Source organism: Rhea americana, unplaced genomic scaffold (assembly GCF_003343005.1).
Source record: "Rhea americana isolate MKP2758 unplaced genomic scaffold, rheAme1 scaffold_469, whole genome shotgun sequence".
Taxonomy (NCBI): Eukaryota; Metazoa; Chordata; class Aves; order Rheiformes; family Rheidae; genus Rhea; species Rhea americana.
The window spans coordinates 189,874-212,186 of NW_028186611.1; the positions used below are offsets into that span (position 1 = coordinate 189,874).

General features: G+C 42.0%; 1 protein-coding gene across 2 annotated transcripts in view; it reads left to right on the forward strand.

Annotated features, from left to right (window-relative positions):
- The window catches only part of USP4 (ubiquitin specific peptidase 4), a 48,975-nt gene extending 31,104 nt beyond the window's left edge, over positions 1-17,871 (forward strand). For both annotated transcript variants that reach the window (XM_085316397.1, XM_085316396.1), the window contains 9 exons: positions 8,978-9,169; positions 9,663-9,751; positions 10,745-10,960; positions 11,039-11,109; positions 11,372-11,487; positions 12,394-12,543; positions 13,388-13,491; positions 15,086-15,174; positions 15,307-17,871. In XM_085316397.1, coding sequence (XP_085172523.1) covers positions 8,978-9,169; positions 9,663-9,751; positions 10,745-10,960; positions 11,039-11,109; positions 11,372-11,487; positions 12,394-12,543; positions 13,388-13,491; positions 15,086-15,174; positions 15,307-15,405 — 1,126 coding nt within the window. In that variant the 3' untranslated portion in view covers positions 15,406-17,871. The remainder of the gene's footprint in view (positions 1-8,977; positions 9,170-9,662; positions 9,752-10,744; positions 10,961-11,038; positions 11,110-11,371; positions 11,488-12,393; positions 12,544-13,387; positions 13,492-15,085; positions 15,175-15,306) is intronic.
- The last annotated feature ends 4,442 nt before the right edge of the window (positions 17,872-22,313 follow it).

Below are 22,313 nucleotides of genomic sequence, written 5' to 3' on the forward strand. Positions count from 1 at the left end.
CTGAGATTGGTGTGAAAGGGGAGATTGACAATACATCGGTTTAGCCTTAAGATCATTGCAAAGGAAAAAATATGGGGGAAAAAGTGGGTTTTAAAGTAATTTCTGAAGTGCAGTTTGAATAATTCGTTGGTTCTTTTTATCCTTTTGCTGCTCCTTGCTTGTAGAGTCTGAGCTGAGTGGGCTGTGAGAACATAGTGGTGCTAGCAGAAATTTTGAACCTCCTTTGAAAAAGTAAAGGACTCAGTTGAAATTAAGAATAACTCTCTTGATTTGTTGTTCATTGCCTTCAGCATGTTCTTACTGTTGTCAGTTTGAGAATGTGCACTCTTTTTAATGCTCTGTGTATTTCTAGTATTTTTTTCTGTAATAAGAAATAACGTTTTTCTTTAGTTTTCCTTTGCGGTGTGTATTTTTAACCTTTCCTCATATTTAGGAATCTCTGGAGCTCTGTGTGAATTAAAACTCTTAGTCAAGCTGAATCTGTCTTATGCAAGTTTTTCTAGCTTTGCAAATCTTTAAGTCTATAAGATTTATCCAAGTTGTTTTTTGGAGAGATAATTTTGTCTGTTTGGCTGTAGTACATCAGTGCTAAAACACTGCTGCATGCATAACAGAGTAATATCAACCTTTTTATTCTCTCACTTCAAAGGTTGTTTTCCATTGAGAATTGACTTGTAGCCGGGAGGTGCATCTCTGCTTTCTCCTTCTTGTACAAAGGATATTTTTAATGCTGGCTAGAGGTAGCAGGGACTCCCTTGTCCCATCCCGGTGGTAGCAGCTGTTACACTAGCCATTGTACACTTTAGTCAGTGGGATTTCTCTCAAGTAGTCTTGCTTGCTTTTTTTAATCGGAAGCAAATGCAGCTCTAACTTGCACCTTCCACAGCTGCTCTCCCTAGGGCCTGAATTCAGGCACTGAAATGCACATTTATTTCTCGGGCCTCTTCTCTAAAGCAGGGCAGTGAGGAGCAGCTCTGTCCTTTCCCCTTGGATTCCTTGTTTAAGTTGTTCTTTCCAACCTAACTGGTTTCATAGAATCATAGAATTGGTAAGCTTGGAAGGGACCTCTGGAGGTCCTCTAGTACAACCCCCCTGCTCAAGCAGGGTCACCTACAGCATGTTAGACAGGGTTGCATCCAGGTGGGCCTTGAATATCTCCAGAGAAGGAGACTCCACAACCTCTCTGGGCAACCTGTTCCAGTGCTCTGTCACTCTCACAGGGAAGAAATTCCCCCTCATGTTCAGGCAGAACTTCCTGTGGTTCAGTTTGTGCCCACTGCCTCTTGTCCTGTCACATGGGACAACTGAAAAGAGTTTCTCCCCGTCCCCTTGACACGCTCCCTTCAGATACTTATCCACATTGATAAATTCCTCAGATTTCCTGTTTATTATGTTTGAAATGTGAAAACACAACTTGTGCGTATCTTAAGCACTAGGTGAGTAACCTAAAGTGTTCAGTCTTGCCTCTGACTTGTGTTGATATAACTCTGGAGCTGGAAAATAAACTGGATCAGGATATAAATTGGCATTTAAATAATAATTTTCATGTTCAATGTGGTCTGCCACATTGCCTCATGCATGGTTGTACTGGTGTAACTGGGGGAGTGGCTCAGAAATGGAGGCAGGGGCTGCTTGAAAGGCATTGCTGAAAAAAAAAGAAAGTGCTCTTCAAGATGTAGCATGAGTGTTACCTTTCTGGCAGAAGTTAATAGCAATTGTAACATGTCAGATTGAGGCTTATTTTTGTGAGGTGTTGCCAAAGAAAGTGGCAATCTTGCAATGCGCCTAGATCTCCCAGGTGCTTCTGCTAACTTCAAGGGTTTATGATACCCCAACAACTTAATTCACCTTGTAAGGTTGTATGCAAATAATCTTGCCATTTGCTAAAGAGAGGAATCAAAAATATTTCCAAATAGTGTCTTTCAGCATCTTCTGCATTTAAAGAACAAACTCGCATCCATTTTAGTTTCAACTAGAAGTCTGTAGTTGAAATTGTGTTTAGTGGAGAAATAATTCAGTTTCTCTAAAGTCACTGAAGAAGATTGAAGCACCTACTGAAAGGTATTTTTTTTACTTTGGGTTTGAATAAAGGCTCATCCTTTGGAGAAGTAAGGAAAAAGGCTCAATTATTTGGAGCATAGCTCTGTAAACCTCTGTATATTCTACATTGTTTAACTTGAGAGAGATCTTCTCTTCTAGACTGATGTAGCTGAGTAGTGTATCCCTAGTTAAACTGTGGCATCCATCACTTTCTGTTTCTGAAAGAAAACTACCTTTATTACCTATATTAATAAATGAGTGGAACTACTGTCTAGGAAAAAGTATTCCTGTTTAATGGTTTACATCTCCAATAGTTTCACCTGAAATTCACAGTTTTAAACCCCGTACTTTTCCACAAATCATGCTAACCTACCAAATGTTTCATATCATTATATTTTATGTTTGATATTGCCACAAAATAAACTTCTAAAAAAAAACTTTCTAGTGTTCAGTTGAGCTGAGAAGATAGGAATTGATTCAAGGAAGAAACTTGCTGTTTACTGTGTTCTGAAAAAAAATTTCCCTACATTTCTTTGGGTGATCTAATTCATGTGGTGAGACTAAAACATTTCAGTTTCTGTATCTGTGTAGTAGAAAAGATGGATTTGTAATATTACTTTTATCTGTGTTACAAATCAGATGGGAAATATACATCCTTTTGGGATATCGTGCCTGTAGGGCAGCAAATCTCAGCAAGAGATAAGTCAACTATTGACTGGAGAAGTAACCAGGAGAAAAATATTCATGGTGTCTTTTGCAGGGTGTGTTCTTAGGTACTGAGTGTTAATACTGAGTGTTAACCTAGAAGTAGTTCTAGAAGTGTTTAAAGTTGATGTGTGAAATGCAACTCATGATATGACTGTTGCAGACTGTTAGCTCACTGTTTGTGCTAAATAAGATATGTCTTTATCAATTTAAAATCCTGTATTTAAATTAACATGAGATGTCTAGATATCATCAATGTCTAAATTACTCATTAGGACTCTTTCCTAGATCATGCTTTGCTAATCTCTGCAACTTTTAGTCCCTCTTATATACTAACCACTGTTATTACTTCACAGCAATGTCCAGTGGCAGACCTCCTGGTTTTCAAATCGTAATGCCTATGTCTCATTACTATTTTTGAAGTAATTGAAGTTAGATCGACAGTACTTGTTTTACTGGCTAGAAGACAAAGCACAAATCAGTGAGCAATTCAGAATATACTTTAATCAGTATAACATGCTCAGAAATGAGCTTCTCAAGTGTATTTTCCCCAAACTTATAGTTAAAAATCGCAAGCAGTTGAACTCCTCATGATTTTTTTTTGTTTATTTTTTTGCTTGCTTCTCCCGCGCTATGCCCCCTGAAGATTTATGCTGCTGGGTCTTTGAATTTGGGTGTCTTCACAGGTCCCTTTGTTTTTTCTTGAACTCTGCACAAGGGAAGTTGTGAGAGAAGCTGCAATGAAGAGCCACAGCTCTCATGCTAGAGTTCAGATTGTCTTTTTGATTGCATAATAGTTGCCTCATCGCAAAAGCAATACCCCCTTCACTGGCAGAACCAAAACAAGGTTGTGTTATTAATCCTTGCTAGTGTCTGAGAAGGTGAAGAGCAAGTGTGTAGCACCTGGGGGAGCTTCAAGGCCCTGAAGCTCTTGCTTTCTTGGGCTGCTACTCTCAGAGTGGGTACGTTTTGCTCCTTGCTCGCTCTCTCTCCCTCCAAAGTAGATTCCCCTTAGAGTCCAGTGGATCTTCAGTATATGATTCTTAATAGGTTTCATTTGTTCCCAGTGGGGTTGATTAAGAGCTGGAGCACAGCTGGGAGATGAGCAGTGGGGCACGCTTACCCACTTTTGGAACTGGAGACTGCTTTGATCAAATTGCTTTTTTTTTACAAATATTTTTCCTGGCCTTGAAACCAAGGCTATTGTCTACAAGTTAGATGATTGTCTTCTGCAACTGAAATCAGTTGTTGAAATCTCTCTGAAATTTCAAAGCCTTTTGATGACTTAACCTGGCAGCTTGTCTTTCATACCTCTCTCAGCCTTGCATTAAGGTGGATCAGGACTAAAGAGTTTTAACATAAGTGATCAGTCTCTTACAGTCTTTATCCAGGTTTGTTTTGTTGAAAGCAGTAGCCAGATGTGGGTTTGCTTATGAGAAGAATTTCCCTTTGGGTTCAACAGACTTCTGTTTTAAAGCATTGTGCACTTGTCAACCAGCAAAACAGGTCTCCATTGCAAATTCAAGGAGGAATCGAATACTGCAGAAGGTTTGTGCCCCACTAGCAGCATGGTTAAAAAAAAAAAATAAGTACTTCAGCTGGAATTTGTTGTGTTACTTTTGACACCAGTGTCTGCCAAGCTTCATGTTTGGATTTAGATCCCAGCATTAGTTGATTGCTGAGCAGGATCTTATTTTTTTCTGCAAAATGCTTTATTTCGAAGTGTTGCTAAACAAGAAAGCCCATGACACAGAATAGGAGTAAATTACCTGGAGTGCACTTTATTGTTTCACTTATAGCTGTTTGACAAAGGGTCTGCAGGCACAGACACTTTAGTCTAGATTATACTGTTGAGATAATGGAAGCTTGCTGTTCATGAAAAGTGCAGCATGGGGGAAATTTAAAATACTGCACATATATTTTTTTTTCTTTTTAAGTGATTTCAGCAGCTTGAAAAGCTGCATTTTTCTGTTTTCAGTGGAGAAATATCAGATTTATTTATGCTAACCTTTTTATCAGGGCATCTGGAACAGAGACATGCATTGTGAATTATCCTAATAAAGTGATGGGAGATCCTGAATGTTTGGGTGAGAAGGGCAAAAGCCCCTTGGACTTGATTTGGAATTTAAGCTAAATGGACAGTAACAAACAAATTTTTGCACTGGATTGTAAGATATGTTTTCTGCTTCAGTAAATCTTTCTGCCTCACTAATTCTTATGGTATTACCTGATGTGCTCTCTGCTAGTAAAGCCTCTAAAAGAGGGCAAAAATGTGAATGTTTATTGGGCTTCTTGGTTTTTAAGTGATTTAATTCTCATATGCATCTCAAAAGGAATCTAACCGATTTTGCACAACAGAACAAAACTATGCACTTTTTTTTTTCAGATCACCTGTAATGGGAGGAGAGTTTGGGACTGCAGTTCTCCAAGCCCCTTTTTCGTAGGGCTTTCCACTCGTCTCTTTTTCCTCATGATAGGCTTGGAAATACAGTGTAGTACTGATGCAAGATTTGTTAATAATTAACATCAAGGAAGAGGCAATAAAATATTGAAATAAAGGGCTCTGATATAAGACTTGCAGTAAGGTTGCTGGCATGACATGCAGGGGCAGTGCAGCCAGGGGGCGGTGGGAATAGCCCACTTCTCACAGCATTGTAAATTTTTCGCTAGAGGCATGTTGTTTCTGTGAAAGGACAGAGAAATCTGTGGCATATGATCACAAAGTCACTTACATAAAGGTGGTCTGCAAATCAATTTGACAAAATTACTTCAGTGTTTGTGCTGAATGCTCTCATTCTCCAGGCTAAGCAGAGACCGGCATTCAGCACATAACCAAAAGCTTACTATTTCTTTTCCTTAGGTTCCATGAAGTCCAGCCCCACTAGGACCTCCGGCTCCCGCTCCAATGCAACACCCCAGCATACACCATGCTGGTGATATCACATCACCCAGGGATCCTGCTGGAGCTTGGAGCCGGCCTACAAGGGGTCAGGTAAGTACGATTTGCAAAAACAAACTCCGCTGTCCAGTACTGCAAGGATATCTTTTTTTTTAATTTCTTCTTAGTTCTTAAAGGCCTAAGAAGAAAAACATCTTGATTATATACTGATACCCCTGTTTTCTTAGCCTGGCTAATGGGGGCATGTTATATTACACGTATTGCTCATGTTCATGAAAATTTGACAAATTGATTTGCAGGTCACCTTTAACTTAAAAAGATGTGTATATTTGAATAAAATATTTAGCATGTCATATGAACCAAGTTTTCTACCTTCTTTTACAACATGCTGTGTTTTGAGGTTAGAAGAGTTTATGGTCTTGAAAACCATGACTGGCTGCAGAAATAGCAGGTTTGGTAATGTGACTGAGGCTACAAGAATTACTGTGCTGTGTTGGATAGATCAGCAAACCAGCTAGTCCAGTAGTTTTATATGAAGTGTTTGAGATGTGTGACATCCTATAGTAGGCTGATCTGGAAAACTTGTCCTCACTTCTCCAAATTGGGATTTACGTATTTGAAATGAGGGTTTGTATCCCTTCCGAAATGAATTTATCCTTCTTAACCTTCAGAAAAAGACTTGCTTGTTGAAATCCCTTACCCTTTTCAGTTTTCCTCCTTTCTAGGACTCTCACAAAATCCTGTGACAGATTTCTACAGGGCAAACTGCCCACTGTCTGAAGAAAATACTCGGTGTTACATTTCAGTTTCCTGTCTCCTTGAAGAAATCTGACTGCACAGCACTCTCGCCCAATTTTTTCCAGGCCTCCATTCATTCTTATTGCCAACTTCTGACTCCACTGTAGTTTGATAGTTGCATTTCTGAGTTAGTGCGTAGTAGTAATCTTGTTCAGATGTATCTGTGTTGCTAGCTTCTGCAGTACTTTTTCTCCTCCCATCATTTTCTGTTGTCTTACAAAATACACTTGTTTTCTTGAGTGTTGTTGCTTACTGACCTGTGACCTACGTAGTCTTTCCCAGCTTGATTTTCTGTTTATGTCTCAGCACACTGGAGGGAGTAGTTGAACAACATATAGTATATGTGTTAGCTTGGCGCTTATCTCAGAGTATTCTCTGCTTTCAGTGTCCTTTCACATAAGTCTGCTGTGTCTTTCTATGGTTCTGCTAATAGCATTCTAGGAAGCTTAATTAACTTCTTCCCTTGCTAATTTAACAACTTCATTGCTCACTGCCTCCTTTCTGAATAAGAACAACAGACCTGAAAGCTCCATGGTGCTGTTTTGTCAGGATGAATACTAATCAAGTCATACCCTGTTTAAAATTTCTTRGCAGTTTTCGGGCTTTTCAAAGTTGACATGATTTATAAGGGCAACTGGCCAATGTCTGACAGTATGGTAGCAGATGAGCTAATGACTCTAAGCAACATGCTTTCAAAAGTCAGTCTGGTGTAGCATCATCTTTATTTTCTGTTACTTTAATTAAGTTATAAGGTACAGAAGTACAGTTTATTGTCCAGTAATTCCTAGTATTAGTTCTACAGACTTCCTTAAACTATAACAGGATTTTTATCTTAGAATTTTTTTAGAAGGGCTGTTGCTGAAGAGATTCAGAAAATGACAAATAGTGTTTTAAGTGTCTGCTTTTATCATTGCTTTATAAAAGCTCTTCTGAGAAGTCCAGTCTCTAGCTGGAGTGGGTAGAGGTGCATATATGTGGTTTTGTTTATGTTCCATTGGGAAGCTTTGGAAATGCTTTTTTGCAGAATATTTTAGGGTTACAGCATGCTCGTGTACCAGGGTTATTTGTAATGAATGACACTTGCATAAGGGTAATACTTTCTCTATCCCATCTGTTCCGTCGCACAGAGAATGTCTTTACTCTCATGCAGATCCCAGCCAGAGTATAAATGGGGGCTGCTTTAGCCTCTCCTCTTAGAGTAATGTAGGTGGTGTTATAGGCAGTCACGAGGATGTGGAGGGATGTGTGCATCTTGGGCATGTCACATACGGTTTGATTTTGTGGCAGTCAAGTCTAAGGGTCYCACAGGACCTGGAGTTAATTAGAGATGATATTTGGTGACTCAGGATGGTCTTTTATTTGAATTTTACTAAATAAAATAATTCAGCTTCTTGTGGTGCTATTTCTCAGGAACCTTTAGAAGGTACAAGCTGAGTTCAGTGCTGTTGTGTAGCTTTGGAGCATTGGTAGCACAGAAAGCCTCAACAGTAGTTTGTATTGGGCTCTTCTATGCTGACTCTGAACCTCATTGGGTTGGGATGAGACTCTCTGGAAGGATATTTTGCTTCATGTACTCCACCGTCATGGCTGGACTCAATGCGGGCCTCGGCCTGGGATCCCTTTTTTGTTCAATTAGTGTGGAGTGGAACCACAGCTCTTAAATTTGTTCCCCTTACTGCTCAGCAGGGGCATGCTAAGCACAGGAACAAAAGTCTGCCTCCTGACTCTTGAGAGGGGAGGTGGCTTTAGTGATGAAAGAGCTATTGAGAGTTGGTATATTCAGAGGTGAGATTGAGATCTTGGTAGTTGTGTGTAAGGACATTTTACTTGCATGAAAACTTATTAAACATTTTGATTTTAAGGTAAGTCTGGAGCATGTRGCTTGCCAAAATTTAAAGGGCCATGTGACTTGGCATCCCTGAAAGCAAGTTCTTTTGTAGYGAATAGTCCTAAGTACATATTGCAAGTGAACAAGCCAATAGCACTGGACCAGATGGTTTCTTTTGGCTCTCATATCTGCAAATATCTGATACGATGTTTCACCCAATAGCACAAGCTGTGCCTTAGGCACCAGATTTATTTTGACCATCCATTTGACTGCTCTGTAGAGTTGTTTGTTTTCTTCCAAAATGTTTCTTGCATGTTACTGTCCTTGAATTTTCTGTGAAACAGATGTTTCTAAACTGTTGGTTTTCCAAAGCATTGATTAATCAGTGATGTGAGCCCCAGGCATAGACTGTACAAGAGACTGGGGGAATGCAAGACATGAGGAACTGACAGGGTTTCTTCTTCCAGAAGGAACAAACACTGGGAAATTTAGAAGTCTCTTAGATATTTTTACTGACATCTTGTTCTGGTTGAAGCGATAGCTAGTTGTCAGGGTAATGTTTTATGACAGTAAAATGAGTGTAAAATCCCTTTTGCCCTTCWTGGGGGAACCCTACCTTGGAGTAAGTTTTGTTGGACTGAGTTAATGTTGCTTCTGCCTGCTGTGCTTTGGTAATAGAAATAACCATTCCTCTGTCTTTAAAATAGATATGAAGTATGCAAGCCAAGTGAAGATGGCTCAGAATATGTTACTCTCTCCATTTACTTTCGGGAAAAGACAGTGAGGCAATCCAGCAATACTTCAGGAACCATACTCTTTGGTCAGCCACTATTAATATCTGTGCTGAAAGACAAGCTCACTCTGGATCACTTGTACGGTGTGGTTTTGGAACAGATCAGGTAAGTCATGTCTGTAACTGAATCTTGTGCAAAGTTCTGGTGTTCACTCAGCCAATTACACTGTAATAGGATGATTCAAAGCCTTGAGTGCTGGGCTCTGTAAAAGCAGGCTGTAAGATACTGTTAGTGAGGGCRGTCATGGGGGAAGTTACCTGTTTGGTATTGCAAAACATATCAAGAGCAGAACTCGGACTGTATTTTCTGGGCTTTCAGACTAAGATTCAGTCCAGTGGGGCCACCACAACTTGATAATTTTGCACATTCCATCTGCTGCCAGTCAGATTTGGTACAAACAGCGAAACAACGTAGTCTTATTGAATTGCCCTTGTCTGCTGATTCGTTCTGAGAGATCTCAGCGTGTAAATGGTGCTATGCAAAATAATTCTGATTTGTTGTGTGGAATTAGGACTGTTATCACTGATAGCAGAGAAGATGCAGTTTTTGTGATGTAAAGTAGCAATATGTGTGTGTGATAAGTGTTCCCCTTGTTTAGCCGCTATGTGAAACTCCCTTTGGCAGAAGAATACTCTACACTGTGCCCAGACAAAGGAACCTGCAACGGCTCAAATGGTGTGGCTGAAGGTAAAGTCCTTTCAAAAATGTTTAGAAGCATCAAGCTTTTATTAGTCTTTAATTTACACTGTGTATAATGGGTTTAAGCTACAGTAGGTTCTTTTATTTCTGCACGATCATTAAACCACACTATTGCATAGGACTTCTAAGACACCATACCACAAAGAATTCTTATAGACCATTTTCCTTTCAAGAGATAACAGAGGTGTGAGTAAATAGTAGTTGGATAACAAGGTGTTGTGCATTAATCTTGACTATTGTTAATAAACCCTTGGTCCTTTGTCAGKTGCTCAGGTGCCTGCATCTAGAGGAGACTCCTTTTTTAGTATGCCCTTTAATAAGGCAGGCCTGTTAGCTGCTGAGATGATTTCTGGAGAAATGACTGCAAAATACCATTTCTACTTCTTTAACCTTGGGTCGYAGGGTCTCATGGATAGATGGATGCTTATAAGGAAGCTTTTATGATTATGGCACTGCATGTTTCCGTTTCCCCTTTGAAGTAATTCACTCGTGCTGCTGCAAGAGTAACAACTGAAGCAAGTTAAATAGAAAATGTAAAGTGGGAGGGCAAGTCTATATTTTCTTCTCCTCTCCAAAGTATGGAAATAACTTTGCTGAGGACTTGCATATTCCTCTCTCCTGTAAAGATACCTTTCAACCTTGCTGGTTCTCTATTGAGWTGTTACTTAGGGTGTGCTGTCAGTGCGTGTGATCACTAACTTACTGTGAATTGAGCATTCTTCATCGTTCCTGATACGTGCCCAAATAGGATATAAAACCCAGTATATTATCTGGCATCTGTTAAAGGATAGAATATAGCTTCAGATACAGCTGCTCAGCAAGTGCAGATTTCTTTTCTTCTTTTTTTTTCATGTTTTTCATTTCTTTGTGCAAGCAGTCCATGCCTGTTGTTACAGGCTTGTGCAAACATTTGTCAACATGAGGCTGTCGGTGTTAACTTTCACTGAAGTTCTTAATATTGCTTGTCTGAAATTTTGCTAGGTGAAATCGAAGAGATGGAACATCAGGATGGGGGGCAGGAAGGCAAGGAAAAGCTGGCRGAAATTGATTCCTGCCATGCCGACGGCTGTATGCAGATTGAGTCAACAAGAGATACACAGCCTCGCAAGAAGCAGCTTTTCACTTTTAGCCTTGTGAATTCCTATGGGACCTCCGAGATAAACTCCATTGTAGAAGGGAAAATACTAAAACTGAATGGTAATTATTACCCTGTTATSCTTTTCCTTCCTCCTTCTTACAACTTAACAACAAATATTTCATTATTCTTTCTTGTAGCTTTTTCTACACTTGCTATTGACTGGGATTCTGACATGCGGAGGCTGCTTTTTGATGAACAGGAGTCACGGGTTAGTAGTCTGGAAGTTTTTTTTTTTCATAACTGTTTTGTGAACTTGCATGGTACTTGATGGTTGGGCTCRTGTCTGAGGTGGAAAGACCAGAAAGGGCAGTTTGTAATACGAGCAGGGAAAGGCTGGAAGCTTGAAATGATTGTAGATGGGGAAGGGACCAGACACAGCCAGTATGGTGAAGGTGAGCATGTTCATTTTCGTGATGTTAAGGATTAAAGTCTGCATGGAATTGAATAAAATCATACATCTCTTTTACTAGGCATTTGAAAAGCATGGAAGTATGTTACAACCACAGAAGAAGAAGGCTGTAGTAGCCCTCAGAGACTGTATTGAGCTCTTTACTACTATGGAAACGCTTGGTGAACATGATCCTTGGTAAGATTTTCTGTGTGTCTCTCACTTTCCATTGAAAAGCTGTAACTATTTGAGTTTGCATTAGTTGTCAGGGGATTCTTATAGTTTCCCAGTTTTGTCTTYGTCTGTGGGAAATATATTAGTTCTGTTAAGTCACTGACACTATAAATAYCTTTTGTTAACCCATGTTTGTAATCGGCTTCCCACCTTTATTGAGAAAGGTGGCAAGCAGGCGTGTAGCTTCCTGAGATGAGGCTGGTTTTCACTTCCCCAATGTACTTCTCTCTTCCAGACAGTGTGAGAGAAAATAGTTGCGATAGCAAAGAGTGAAAGCATATGGCCACCTTCAGGTTTAACTCTGTTTTACCTCGAGCTTGTGCTAGTCCCAAGCCACTCCTAGTTTTACCAAAGCTTTCTGTCTAGTGGGGCTGTAGCCAAGTGGCTGYAGAGAGTGTATGACACTCTCCAAAAAAACAAAACATCATTACTGTGTGTGCAGAATATTTTGGGAAGCTGATTTTGTTAGCTATATTAAGAAATTAACTTCTGGTTGCATTACGTGACTGTTTATTATTCACTTCCAGTTACATGTTGTAGATATGTTTGCAATATTTATCTGTTTTTTCTGCTGTAAGGGAAATAGTAAAGGAATATTGGGATCTTTAAATCTTTTTTTTTAACAAAAAAAATAATTTTTGAACAATGTTCAATTAATGCACTCTTACTAGGACATTTTAACTACAAAGTGAACACAGATTGCTGTTTGGAAAGCTCAGAGAAAATTTGTTCTTCTCCATATTAAACAATCCTAAAATGCCTTCTCCTTAGAGGGGCTATACTGCACTATCAATGCATCCTTTAAMAGGAGGACGGAAGTTTTTCTTTTAACGTAGTCATTCATTTCCTTGTTTTGTGCTTCTTCTTCAGGTACTGCCCTAACTGTAAGAAACATCAGCAAGCCACAAAGAAGTTTGATTTGTGGTCTTTGCCCAAGATTCTTGTGGTGCATTTAAAACGATTCTCATACAGCAGATACTGGAGGGATAAACTTGAYACTGTTGTTGAATTCCCCATCAGGTAGGTTTTTTTCTCAAGCTAGTGATGAAGAGTTGGTCTGATTTTACTCTTGTGCATCTTTGTCATTAAATCTGTAATCGGAACAGCCCTTTCTACTGGGTTTGAACTGCAAGACAACCAGGCACAAGTGCAGCTCTGGTCATCTCCAGGCAAAGGGCTCGTCAGTGGTTTATTTGCCACTCTTATCCCAATTGCTCTGCTCCAGAGAAGTGAAGTGGGCCAGGATGATACGTTACATGGTATATGTGCTCCTAGGGAAATAGGAATGTTCATTGCTGTGGGTTAGCTTTTGGGCATTGGGTGAATTTTAAAATGAATCAATTCTACACATCTTAAAGAATTCCAGGTAATGGCAGGTACCCTATCTTTGGGAGACAAGCTGAAACATGGGTTTCCTGCTGAACCAAACATCTGCAGAGAATCTAGCACATTTTGAGGGCAGAGCTACATTGTAGTGTTGAAGATACCACTTACATACCGTGAAAGCCTACCTTATTCCCTCTGCTTTTCATTTGTCAGCATCCTATTGCAGGATGAAGGTTACTCCCTGTTGCTCTGGTCTCTCCCTTTTCATGCTTGTCCAGCAACATACTTGGAGGTTCGTTTTATTCAGCATCTCACTTTAAATCTCTGGACAGCATTTAGTGTGTTTACTAGGACCTGCCCCATGTAGGAGGTGCAGTATTTCTGATCTCTACATTGRTAATATCTAGCTGTTGAGCAGCTGAGCTCAACACTCCTCTGTCCCCAGTGCTGGTTGCCTGCAGAGCTTCATTGGTGTCAGGCATTAGTTTTCAGTATGTGCAGATTACTGATGTGCTGATACCTTTGGGTTTCCTTTCAGGGGATTAAACATGTCTGAGTTTGTCTGTGACCCAAGAGCAGGCTCATATGTGTACGACCTCATTGCAGTATCCAATCATTACGGAGTCATGGGAGTAGGCCACTGTGAGTAACTGCTTTTCTGTCCTTTGTACACAGGGAAATACAGGCAGATGGGTCAGGGGAGGGCTTTGCATGTTGGAGGCTGCTGAGGCTCCTCTCTCTTGTAAGAGTTTATAGTAAATGGATAAAGCTGCTGAACTGAAACAAATTTGAACATGTAATCTGTGGAGAAAATCTGATGATTGAGCTTGTGGCTGCCCTCACCAAGAATCTCTAGTCCAAAACTTACCTTTCTTCTGTATGTAGGGGATATGGTACCAGAAGGCAACTTTCATCCCATTAGGATTTACAGAGCAACTAGACAGTTTGCAGTATTGCAGCTACCTCAAGCCTGACTGCAGTGTCTGTGGGGCCTTGGTTAATAGTCTTTAGAGGATGCGATTGTGTTCCCCAGTTTGCGCAGAGCCTTGATTTCAGCGCTGAATATCAAACTGTGGCAGAGAGCATCTTACTGGAGGATGTTGCAGGTGGGGGAATCTTCAGGGTACTACAGGGTAAGAAACTGAGGCTTGGAGTTGCATGACAGCTTATACTAGAGTCTAGCTGTTCGTCAGAGTGTGTGCGGATAGTATTACAAGCCTCAGCAGTGATTGCCCACTGGCCAAGCAGGAGTTTTTCATATGCCCTCAGTGCTTGGTGGGACAAGTTCTGACAAACAGCAGAGCCACATGTAGGCCAAGGAAGCAGAGCAAAGGGGCCTGCCTTRTCATGAAGCTGGGTAATAGCACTTGGGTCTGGCACATTTCAGTGTCTGCTATCCTGGCTTCTTTTTTACTGCAATTGAAATTTACAGCCAAATAAGTCACAAATGAATTTGAAATACATGGGACTTTGTAGTTGCCTTTGTGGTATAAGTTCGCAATAAATTATCCACATCCTTTACACTGACAAGTGCTCACATACCAAGCAGGTACAGGGGCAATGTTATGCCATTAGATGTGAGAAAAACTTCATGTTATATATGACAAGTACATGTTTTGTCATTAGTTTTGTTGTATGAGTTCTTTGGGCAGTTTCATGCTATAGATGACTCRTAGAACCACTCATAAGGATTTTACTGTGAGAGGATGGTGAAAGCCCGTTTGACAGCATATGCTTAATTAGTAGGCTCTGTTGCTGTAAGACAGCATTAATTGAAGGAGGATTATCAGGATTGATGGAGTCATAAAAATCTCTAATCCAACTTTCCTCTTGAATCAGGACTCTTGCAAACACTAGATCAGGTCAGTTCTCAATGGAAAACTGGTCTTTCTTGTGAAAAATGGGAAAATACCGAATCTTAATCTAACTGTGTGTTTGGGAAACATCTGGCTCAAGAGGGTGAAAAAGCAGTATTTCCTCCCACAGACACTTAAGTTTCTTTGTTATGTTTCTCAACTCTATGGAGTAAGTCTATGTGGCTCTAGACTAGCTAGATCAATGAACAGGTTCTAAAAGATACATTTGTTAATGAGCTAGACTGTGGGCCCGTTAACAAAGCAAGTTTTTGGCCCTGTGTGCACACTCAGTTAGACAGTCTTGAGTGTCACTGTTGCAGTTCAGCTGCAACTTAGCAGTTTTCCTGTGAATACTGATCTACATTTTGTTTTCTTGACAGATACTGCCTATGCAAAGAACAAAGTGAATGACAAGTGGTACTACTTCGATGACAGCAGTGTATCAGTGGCTTCAGAAGACCAAATAGTGGTGAGTACTTTGCCTCAAACTCCTATAAGTTTGTGCTGTAAGCATAGTTCTCTGCAGTAGGTGTTGCATTTTGCACCAAGCTGAGTGGATATTTTTCAGTTTTTTTCAGACTGTTTTTTCTTTGTTTGGTAGACAAAAGCTGCGTATGTGCTGTTTTATCAGCGTCGAAACGAGGAACATACTGCCCCATCTCCTCCATCAGAAGATTGTGACGGGATGGATACCAACTAAGCCTCACCTCCAGCACTCAGTCACCGTATTAGCATTTGCTCTTCTAAAGCTATGTCTGAGGCATCTGAAAATTTCTCTTCTTCCTTCTTAGGAGTCAAGCAAAAATTTAGCACTGAAAAATTCAGTGCGCAGGATTGCTGAATAGCACTGGAGAGCCAGGAATTAGGTGTTGAYCCCTGGGTGTTTAGAGGCAAAAATAATATATATTGGAGCTTCAATAAAGTTCTTTTTAAAATCTGGCTGAGCTGTGTGGCTAAAGGTAGGGATCAGGGCTGAGCTGGGTTGGGACTGTGGGATATGGGCTGGGCRGAGGGGCGTAGCTGGGTTTGGGAAGAGTGTACAGCCTGAGCTGAAGGTTATAGATGAGAGCTGTGAGGCCCATGAAGCACAAGGGTTATGATTCTGTGAATCTGCCTGAGATTCTCTCAACAGATGTTGCTGTTGGGCTCTGCTTGTGTCAGGGAGGCTTGCTGCGTGCTTTTGGAAGCTCTCAGGGCAAATCTCGATATGTGTGGCCTGTCTGTTGCCATCTCTGCCATTGTACGTTACTTCTCTTGCAAAGCGGCAAAGGTTTCTCTCATTCTTGTGTCTTTTCATCCGCTGATGCACTCAAGACTCTTCTGGGCAGCTCTGACTTGGCCTTTTTCATGTGGACACTGAACCTCGCAGAGTAGCAAGCTTCACTGGAAACAAATCATACCAACCTGCATGGCTGATGTATGCATTGGCTGATCTGCATGGTGATTGCAGGATACATCCATTTTGGCTTTGGTTCCCATCCTTCACAGGAGGAAATACCATCTGTGAAATTTGCCAGTTGTCTTCTCCATCCATCTCCCATATCCCTTATGCCAGCTTCTAGACACCTCCATAAGTGCTTCCCTGCATCCTCTCTGTCTCTCGTGGCAGCGGAAGAAGTTTGGGGTTTGTTCATTTTTTTTGGAGCTCTTACTCCAGCAAAGCTTGGGACTGTGTTGCCAGAGTAATGGATAACAACCCAGTGCAGTGGGTTGTGCGAGTTTTCAGCCTTGGCTTTTCTCCTGCGACCTTTTTTTGCACTGCCCTTTTAGCCTTCCTCTTTTTCCCCCGAGGACTGCCCTGTTAGGTCCCCCACTCGTTTCTGCAAGGCTACAGCTAAAGCTCCTGTCTGAGGTCTTGCTTTGCAGTAGCTATTTAATAATTTTGCTCCATCCTTCCAGTGCAACTGCTCTTCCTCTGCCCCCCATTACCTGAGCTGGCTATGATATTTGTAGGGCTTTAGTCCAACAGGAATGTTGAATCAGGACTTCTGCAAATACCAGATCAGGTCAGTCTTCAGTGGAAAACTGGTCTGTCCCGTGAAAAATGGGAAAATCTAGACTCTTAACCTAATTGTATTTAGGAAACATCTGGCTCAAGGGCTGAAGCAAACACTAAGATGGGGAGGAAGGTTCCTGCTTGGAGTAAGGGCACTAGCAGAAGAAAAGACTAGGGAAGACCCTGCCCTCCCCCCATTTATTTTTCSTTGAGATCTGTGCTTATAGCCAGTCCATGTCCTGCTTGTGCACGGCTCCTACAGCTTTAGTGCTGACCATAACTTTCTGTTCTGACCATTAGCACAGCAGCAGCCATCATTTAACTCTGAACCTGCCCAAGGAGCTCCATTTCTGTGACAGGCCGAATGGGGCAGTTGTGTTTGTCCCCCATCCGTTTGCTGTGCTGCTGTCTTGCAAAAACACAGCCAGCTACTTACTCCCTAGACCCTCTAAACAATGGGAAGGGAAGAAAGCACCRTATGGCTTCCTTGGCTTTTGCACTGAAAGGTCTTGATCTAGTGGGGGAGGAAGGGCTATCCCTAGTTGGCGTGTTGGTGTTGTGCTGCTCTTCTGCAGAACTTCTGTTTTAAAGCATGGACATTTATATTTTGAGCTCAGAATTGCTGATGCTTCTGTTTTGGTTTTTGGGTAGTTTGGGGTTTTTACAACTCTTAATATTTTATTTTTCTTTCCTCTTGACTGAGAGGGGAGTGTCTGAAAAGCTAATATTAAGCTGTAGCACTGCACTGAATATTCTGAGGAGGGGTTTTTTTGTTTGTTTGTTGTTGTTTTATTGTCGAAGAAAATTACGTGGGCATTCTGAAGTGGAGGAGAAAGGAAAGGGAGGGGAGTACAAGATCTTTTAAAAAAGAAAGATCAGTTTAAAATAGCCTTTTTTCTCCTCTCCTACCCATACGGACAAATACTATGGTCCCTTCTTCTTTATGGTCTGACTGAGAAATCTGTTAACACGGTGAAATCTCTGATGCTCAGATGCTCTGTAACTGTACTGCAGGAAAGGTGGCACAGCTCTTACTTTCTCTGCCTCTGAACAGGTGGGCTTAGGCTGGTGTATGTTCTGTAACGTCAGATCTGTCTTATAGACTAGCACTTTGTAAGTGGCTGGCTCTGTTGTACAAAGAGGAAAATTAAAGAGTGGTTTGCACTAAAACTGGGCTCTGTTACATTTTTTTTATCTTTCATTATGTGACCTGAAACACAGCCAGTTGTCTGTTATTGGGACGCTGCTGGGTTGTTGGGATGGCTTGTGCAGTAGGAGCTCTTTTGGCTAGCGGAGGGCAAGTACAGTGTGATGGCAGAGCCCCCTGCCGATAGGGATCCAGAAGAAATGAGTCATTGCCTGGGGCCATTGTATACATCCCTCCCCTGCAGCACTGGTCTGCTCATCTCTGGTGCTGTAGCAAAGCTTATCCTTGCTCTTCTGCAACACTGGGCAGCTTCTGCTGTGGCTTCCACATTGTTCCAATTTCTCCAGATCTTGGGTGATCCTGGCCTTCCTTCAGACCATCTTCTCTGATGATATTGGGACTGCTCTCCTTGTGGCTGTACCATCGAAATGGGTATCCTGCAATCACTGYAATTTCCTTTTTAAAGCAAACTAACCAGCTGTGATAAAGCAGGTCAGAAAAGATTGAGAAAGCTTGTTAAATGCATCAGGGTTTTGTGTGCTTAGTATTAGTGCATGTGTAGGGAATTTGGGGGCTTGACCATCTACCTGATCTGCAAATTTGTTGACGAGGGTTTGTGAAGGAGAAAGCCCCAATTAAATGTTCAAAGTCTTTGTGTTGTCATTGCAGTTCAACAGCTGGGGAGCTTAATCTTAGCTGAAGCCTCAAAGGTTAGAGTAGCTCTAATGAAGAACAGCAGATCACAATTGGCTTTAAAGGAGCTTCCGTGTGAAATACTGACCTTAAAAGCATGACTTGAAACCTATCACTTAATGTTTGGGGATCCAAAGGAATGCAAGTTTCTCCTTTCTATGGAAAGGACATGAAGTGCGTGTTGCAGGGGGCAGTTCTGAGGTGCTTGTAAATGGGCTCAGGAAGCAATCAGTGGGAAAAATGGACTATCCATAGAAATGGYATCACTGATTCTTCAGTGCCTGAGCTGTTCTGCCTAGGAATGAGGCAACAAAGGTGGACAAGAAGTTGGCTCCATGTGTGCCCGTAGCAAGTTGACCAGGGTACGAGAAAGCTTGTGGGATTTTGCAGCTTTGGAGGAAGCTTGGGGCAGCCCAGGATATAAGATGAAGGTGAGGACCTGGCATAGGCTGTGCCTTGCAATGGGCAAGTGTAGAGGGTTTGCCCGGTCCTGTAGGAGTGTGCTGGCCTCTGCAAGGAGGCAGCTATAGTCCTAGCCATACCTCTATGCCAGTGTGCGGCCATGTGATCCCATCCATGGATTTGGAGGGTGACATGACCCTCAGGGACAATCACCGCATGGCTGCAAATGGGGCTGGAGCTGCCACACCTGAACACGGGTGCCTTGTGGCTGGGAGCAGCTGGTATGTCCTCTCCTGTGATGGGGTAGAGAAAGACGATGGCACCCAGGGCCACGCAGCCCTGCTGCACTGCCGGCTGTGATGCTTGGTGCAGTCCTGCTGGGTGGCAAGAGCTTTTCCTGTGTACTTCTAAGGTGAAAAAGCCAGTGTCTGTGAAGAGATACTCCCTGGACTGGCAGGGACTGAACGTGGCCTCAGTCCAGGTGTGTGTCATCTCTGATGACCCTGCCGAATGACACAAGTGAGCTGAGAGCCAACAGTTGATGTCACCTATGTGTGCACTGTACTGTGGTCTCCATGCCCAGAGCACGACCAGCACCTCTGCCGGTGCACAAGGAGGCAGGCTGTGGTGCACCAGAATGGTCATGGCCAGGTGTGAYGTGACTGTGTGTGTGCCTGGGCTGACAGCTTCTTCCACACTAGTGTTTTTAAGATGTCAAGCTGCGAGGGGCTCAAAACCCTCTACTGAGACCACACAAGAGACTCAGGGCTCCCAGGTGAGCGCTCCAGGGTTGTAACAGCCCCTGGGAGCATGCTCTCAGTTGCTCCTTCCCTTTTTGCTGTCTCTAGTCCTTTTTTATGAGCTTTCTTCTGCCCTTCCACATTGAAGTATACTGGCAGCCCCCATCTGCCCAAAAAAGCCTTTCCCAGCCCTCTCTGCCTTTGTGGGAAGCACCAGGGGCAATCCTTGCGGGCTGGGGCACACGTGGCACCAACAAGACCCTGCACTGAGTGCCTCATCAGGTTCCTGCCACCTACGCAGCAGGTGACATTTTCCAAAGTAGACCRGGGCCCCTCAGCTGTTAATGTGGGACCAAACCAGCTGCAGTTACGGAGGAGGCTGTGCGGATTTCTCCATCTGTCCTTGTGTCCAGCACAGTGCATTAGTAAGTGGAACTGGGAGGTGCAGACAGCAACACCCACGTCCTTGCCCCAAAGAAGCACAGGTAGTGCAAAGATCCTGTTTCTATTATTCTTCCATCTAGCAACTAAGTTGCTCCAGTTGCTTGTGTTCCTGAAAAAGAGGTTCTCATCTTCATGCCAAATGTTATTCCAGCAAAYGGGGCCCTGGCACCAAGTGATCGGAGAGCTACTGGCAATGTGTTTAGTGATAGAGTGTTCAGCATTTCAGGAGGAAAAAAGCAGAATTTGGTACATTACTAGTAAGTCTACCTACTACAAGTACTACTGTCTTGTGAGGGAAGTTTTTTTTTTTTTTTGATGTCTGAATGAAATAAAGAGGGCTATCACCTTGTTAGATGAGGGTGCACAAGACTGAGCAAGGCTTGGAGAAAATAGTGTGACATGAATATATATTCAAACAAACAAAAAGCGGGATCATGACCTGGAAATGCCACTCCACAGTGATGTGGGAAGCCCAGTGTTTCTGAGCTGTGCTAGGTAGGAAAAAGCCACAGAGTGAGGCAGCATGTTTTAGTACTGGACTGAAGGAAGAAKTTTTACTGCAGAGACAGGCATCAGCATAAAGATCTCTGAACAGTAGTACATTTAGAAATATTTGAGTCTTAAAGATAGCTTTAAAAAATCACTCTTCTCTGAATGTATTTTATTGGCCTGAAGTTTCTTCATGTTTTCATTTATTCTATAGGCAACCCAGACATTTGGGCTGTTGTAGGACAGGTGGCCGTGGTGGCTGAGTTGACCCTGTTTCACAGGCCTTGGTGCAAGCCTGTCTTCCACGGAGACATTCACTGTCTCTAAAGAGAAGCCCTGGGTGATGGCACTGCTGGCTGAGCAGGCAGGACAGGAGGATGGCTGGTTTTGTGCTGAGCTGCTCGAAACTGGTGTGAAGGGGTTGGGCCAGCTCCAGCATTCCTGAGATTAGTTTCCAGCCTTTGATACAGAAAGAAACTCCAGTGGGTTTCACATAGCAGAACAGGATTAATCAAAATTCCATTCACTTATGAAGTCTGGTGAGGTCTCTCAAACACATATTGTTCTTAATCAGCATTGTTTTGCTACTGAAGTTTTTCTTCTGAGCATTTCTGAACTCTTGGTTTTGAAGGGGAAGTTGGCTAGGCCTGGCAAATCGGAGGGAACACTTCAGCTCTCTGGAACTAACCTGCTATGAAAACACAAAGGCTTAAACCAGGAACATGCAGCTATTGCAAGGCCAAAGACACAAGGTTAAAATACCAGAGGAGGAGAGGTCCTGAGTGTTTGCACGTCCAGCAGCACACACACCCCTTTCTCACATCTGGATATGTGCAATAACAATAATGCCAGCTGCACTCCTATCTTCTCTCCAAATGACCTCAAAAATGTAAGTTAAAACAAGCAGAGTATATGCTTTCCAAGCTAATCCAAGCTAAGTATGATTTTGCAGGCTATTTAATGTACTACATTCATCTGCCTGCAAATGCAGCTAATTAGTTCACCAGCTTTCATATGCCACATCTGATAATCTGGGTCAAATGTCTATTCTGTTACCCTGCGGAGTGAGTAGCTCACGTGCAGATGACAGCTAGAAAAGCCTACATGATGGATAGCAACCTCAGATACAAGGCAGTGTTGAAGAGGACATATTTTCACTCATTTCTAAATTCAGCTATTCAAAATTATCTCTGTTATCAGAAGAACGGTAGTATCTAGTTTGCCAGCCATTTAATATACGGATACCAGAGTTTTCTCTGTCACAGTCACACTACATAAATGGTGCCTACATTGGCTCTTAATTGTTACAGTAATAATCTGTCAGAAGTTTTTCTATTGCTCTATCACTGTGGGRGAAAATAAATCCTTTTTGTCAAAAATTAAGGATGCTTATTTTTGGTTTTGTTTCTTGACTCTAGTTATCTTAACAGGGAGAGAGGACAGAAAGGACAAAGAACACAAAAAACCTGAATCCTTAGGCTGCTTCTGAGGAAGATGCTTCTTTGGTAAGCTGGTTTTGAATTCCTAACATGATGATGATACCGTCTTAAATATTCAAGAACAAAGAACACAGCGATGTGGCTGCTTAAAAAGATAAATACAGATATATAGCCACTACCTGATTCTTCAGTCTCACAAAGCTTTCAGTTCTTTAACTCAAGTAAGCAGTTAATTACAACACTTTGCTATTTGTGTGC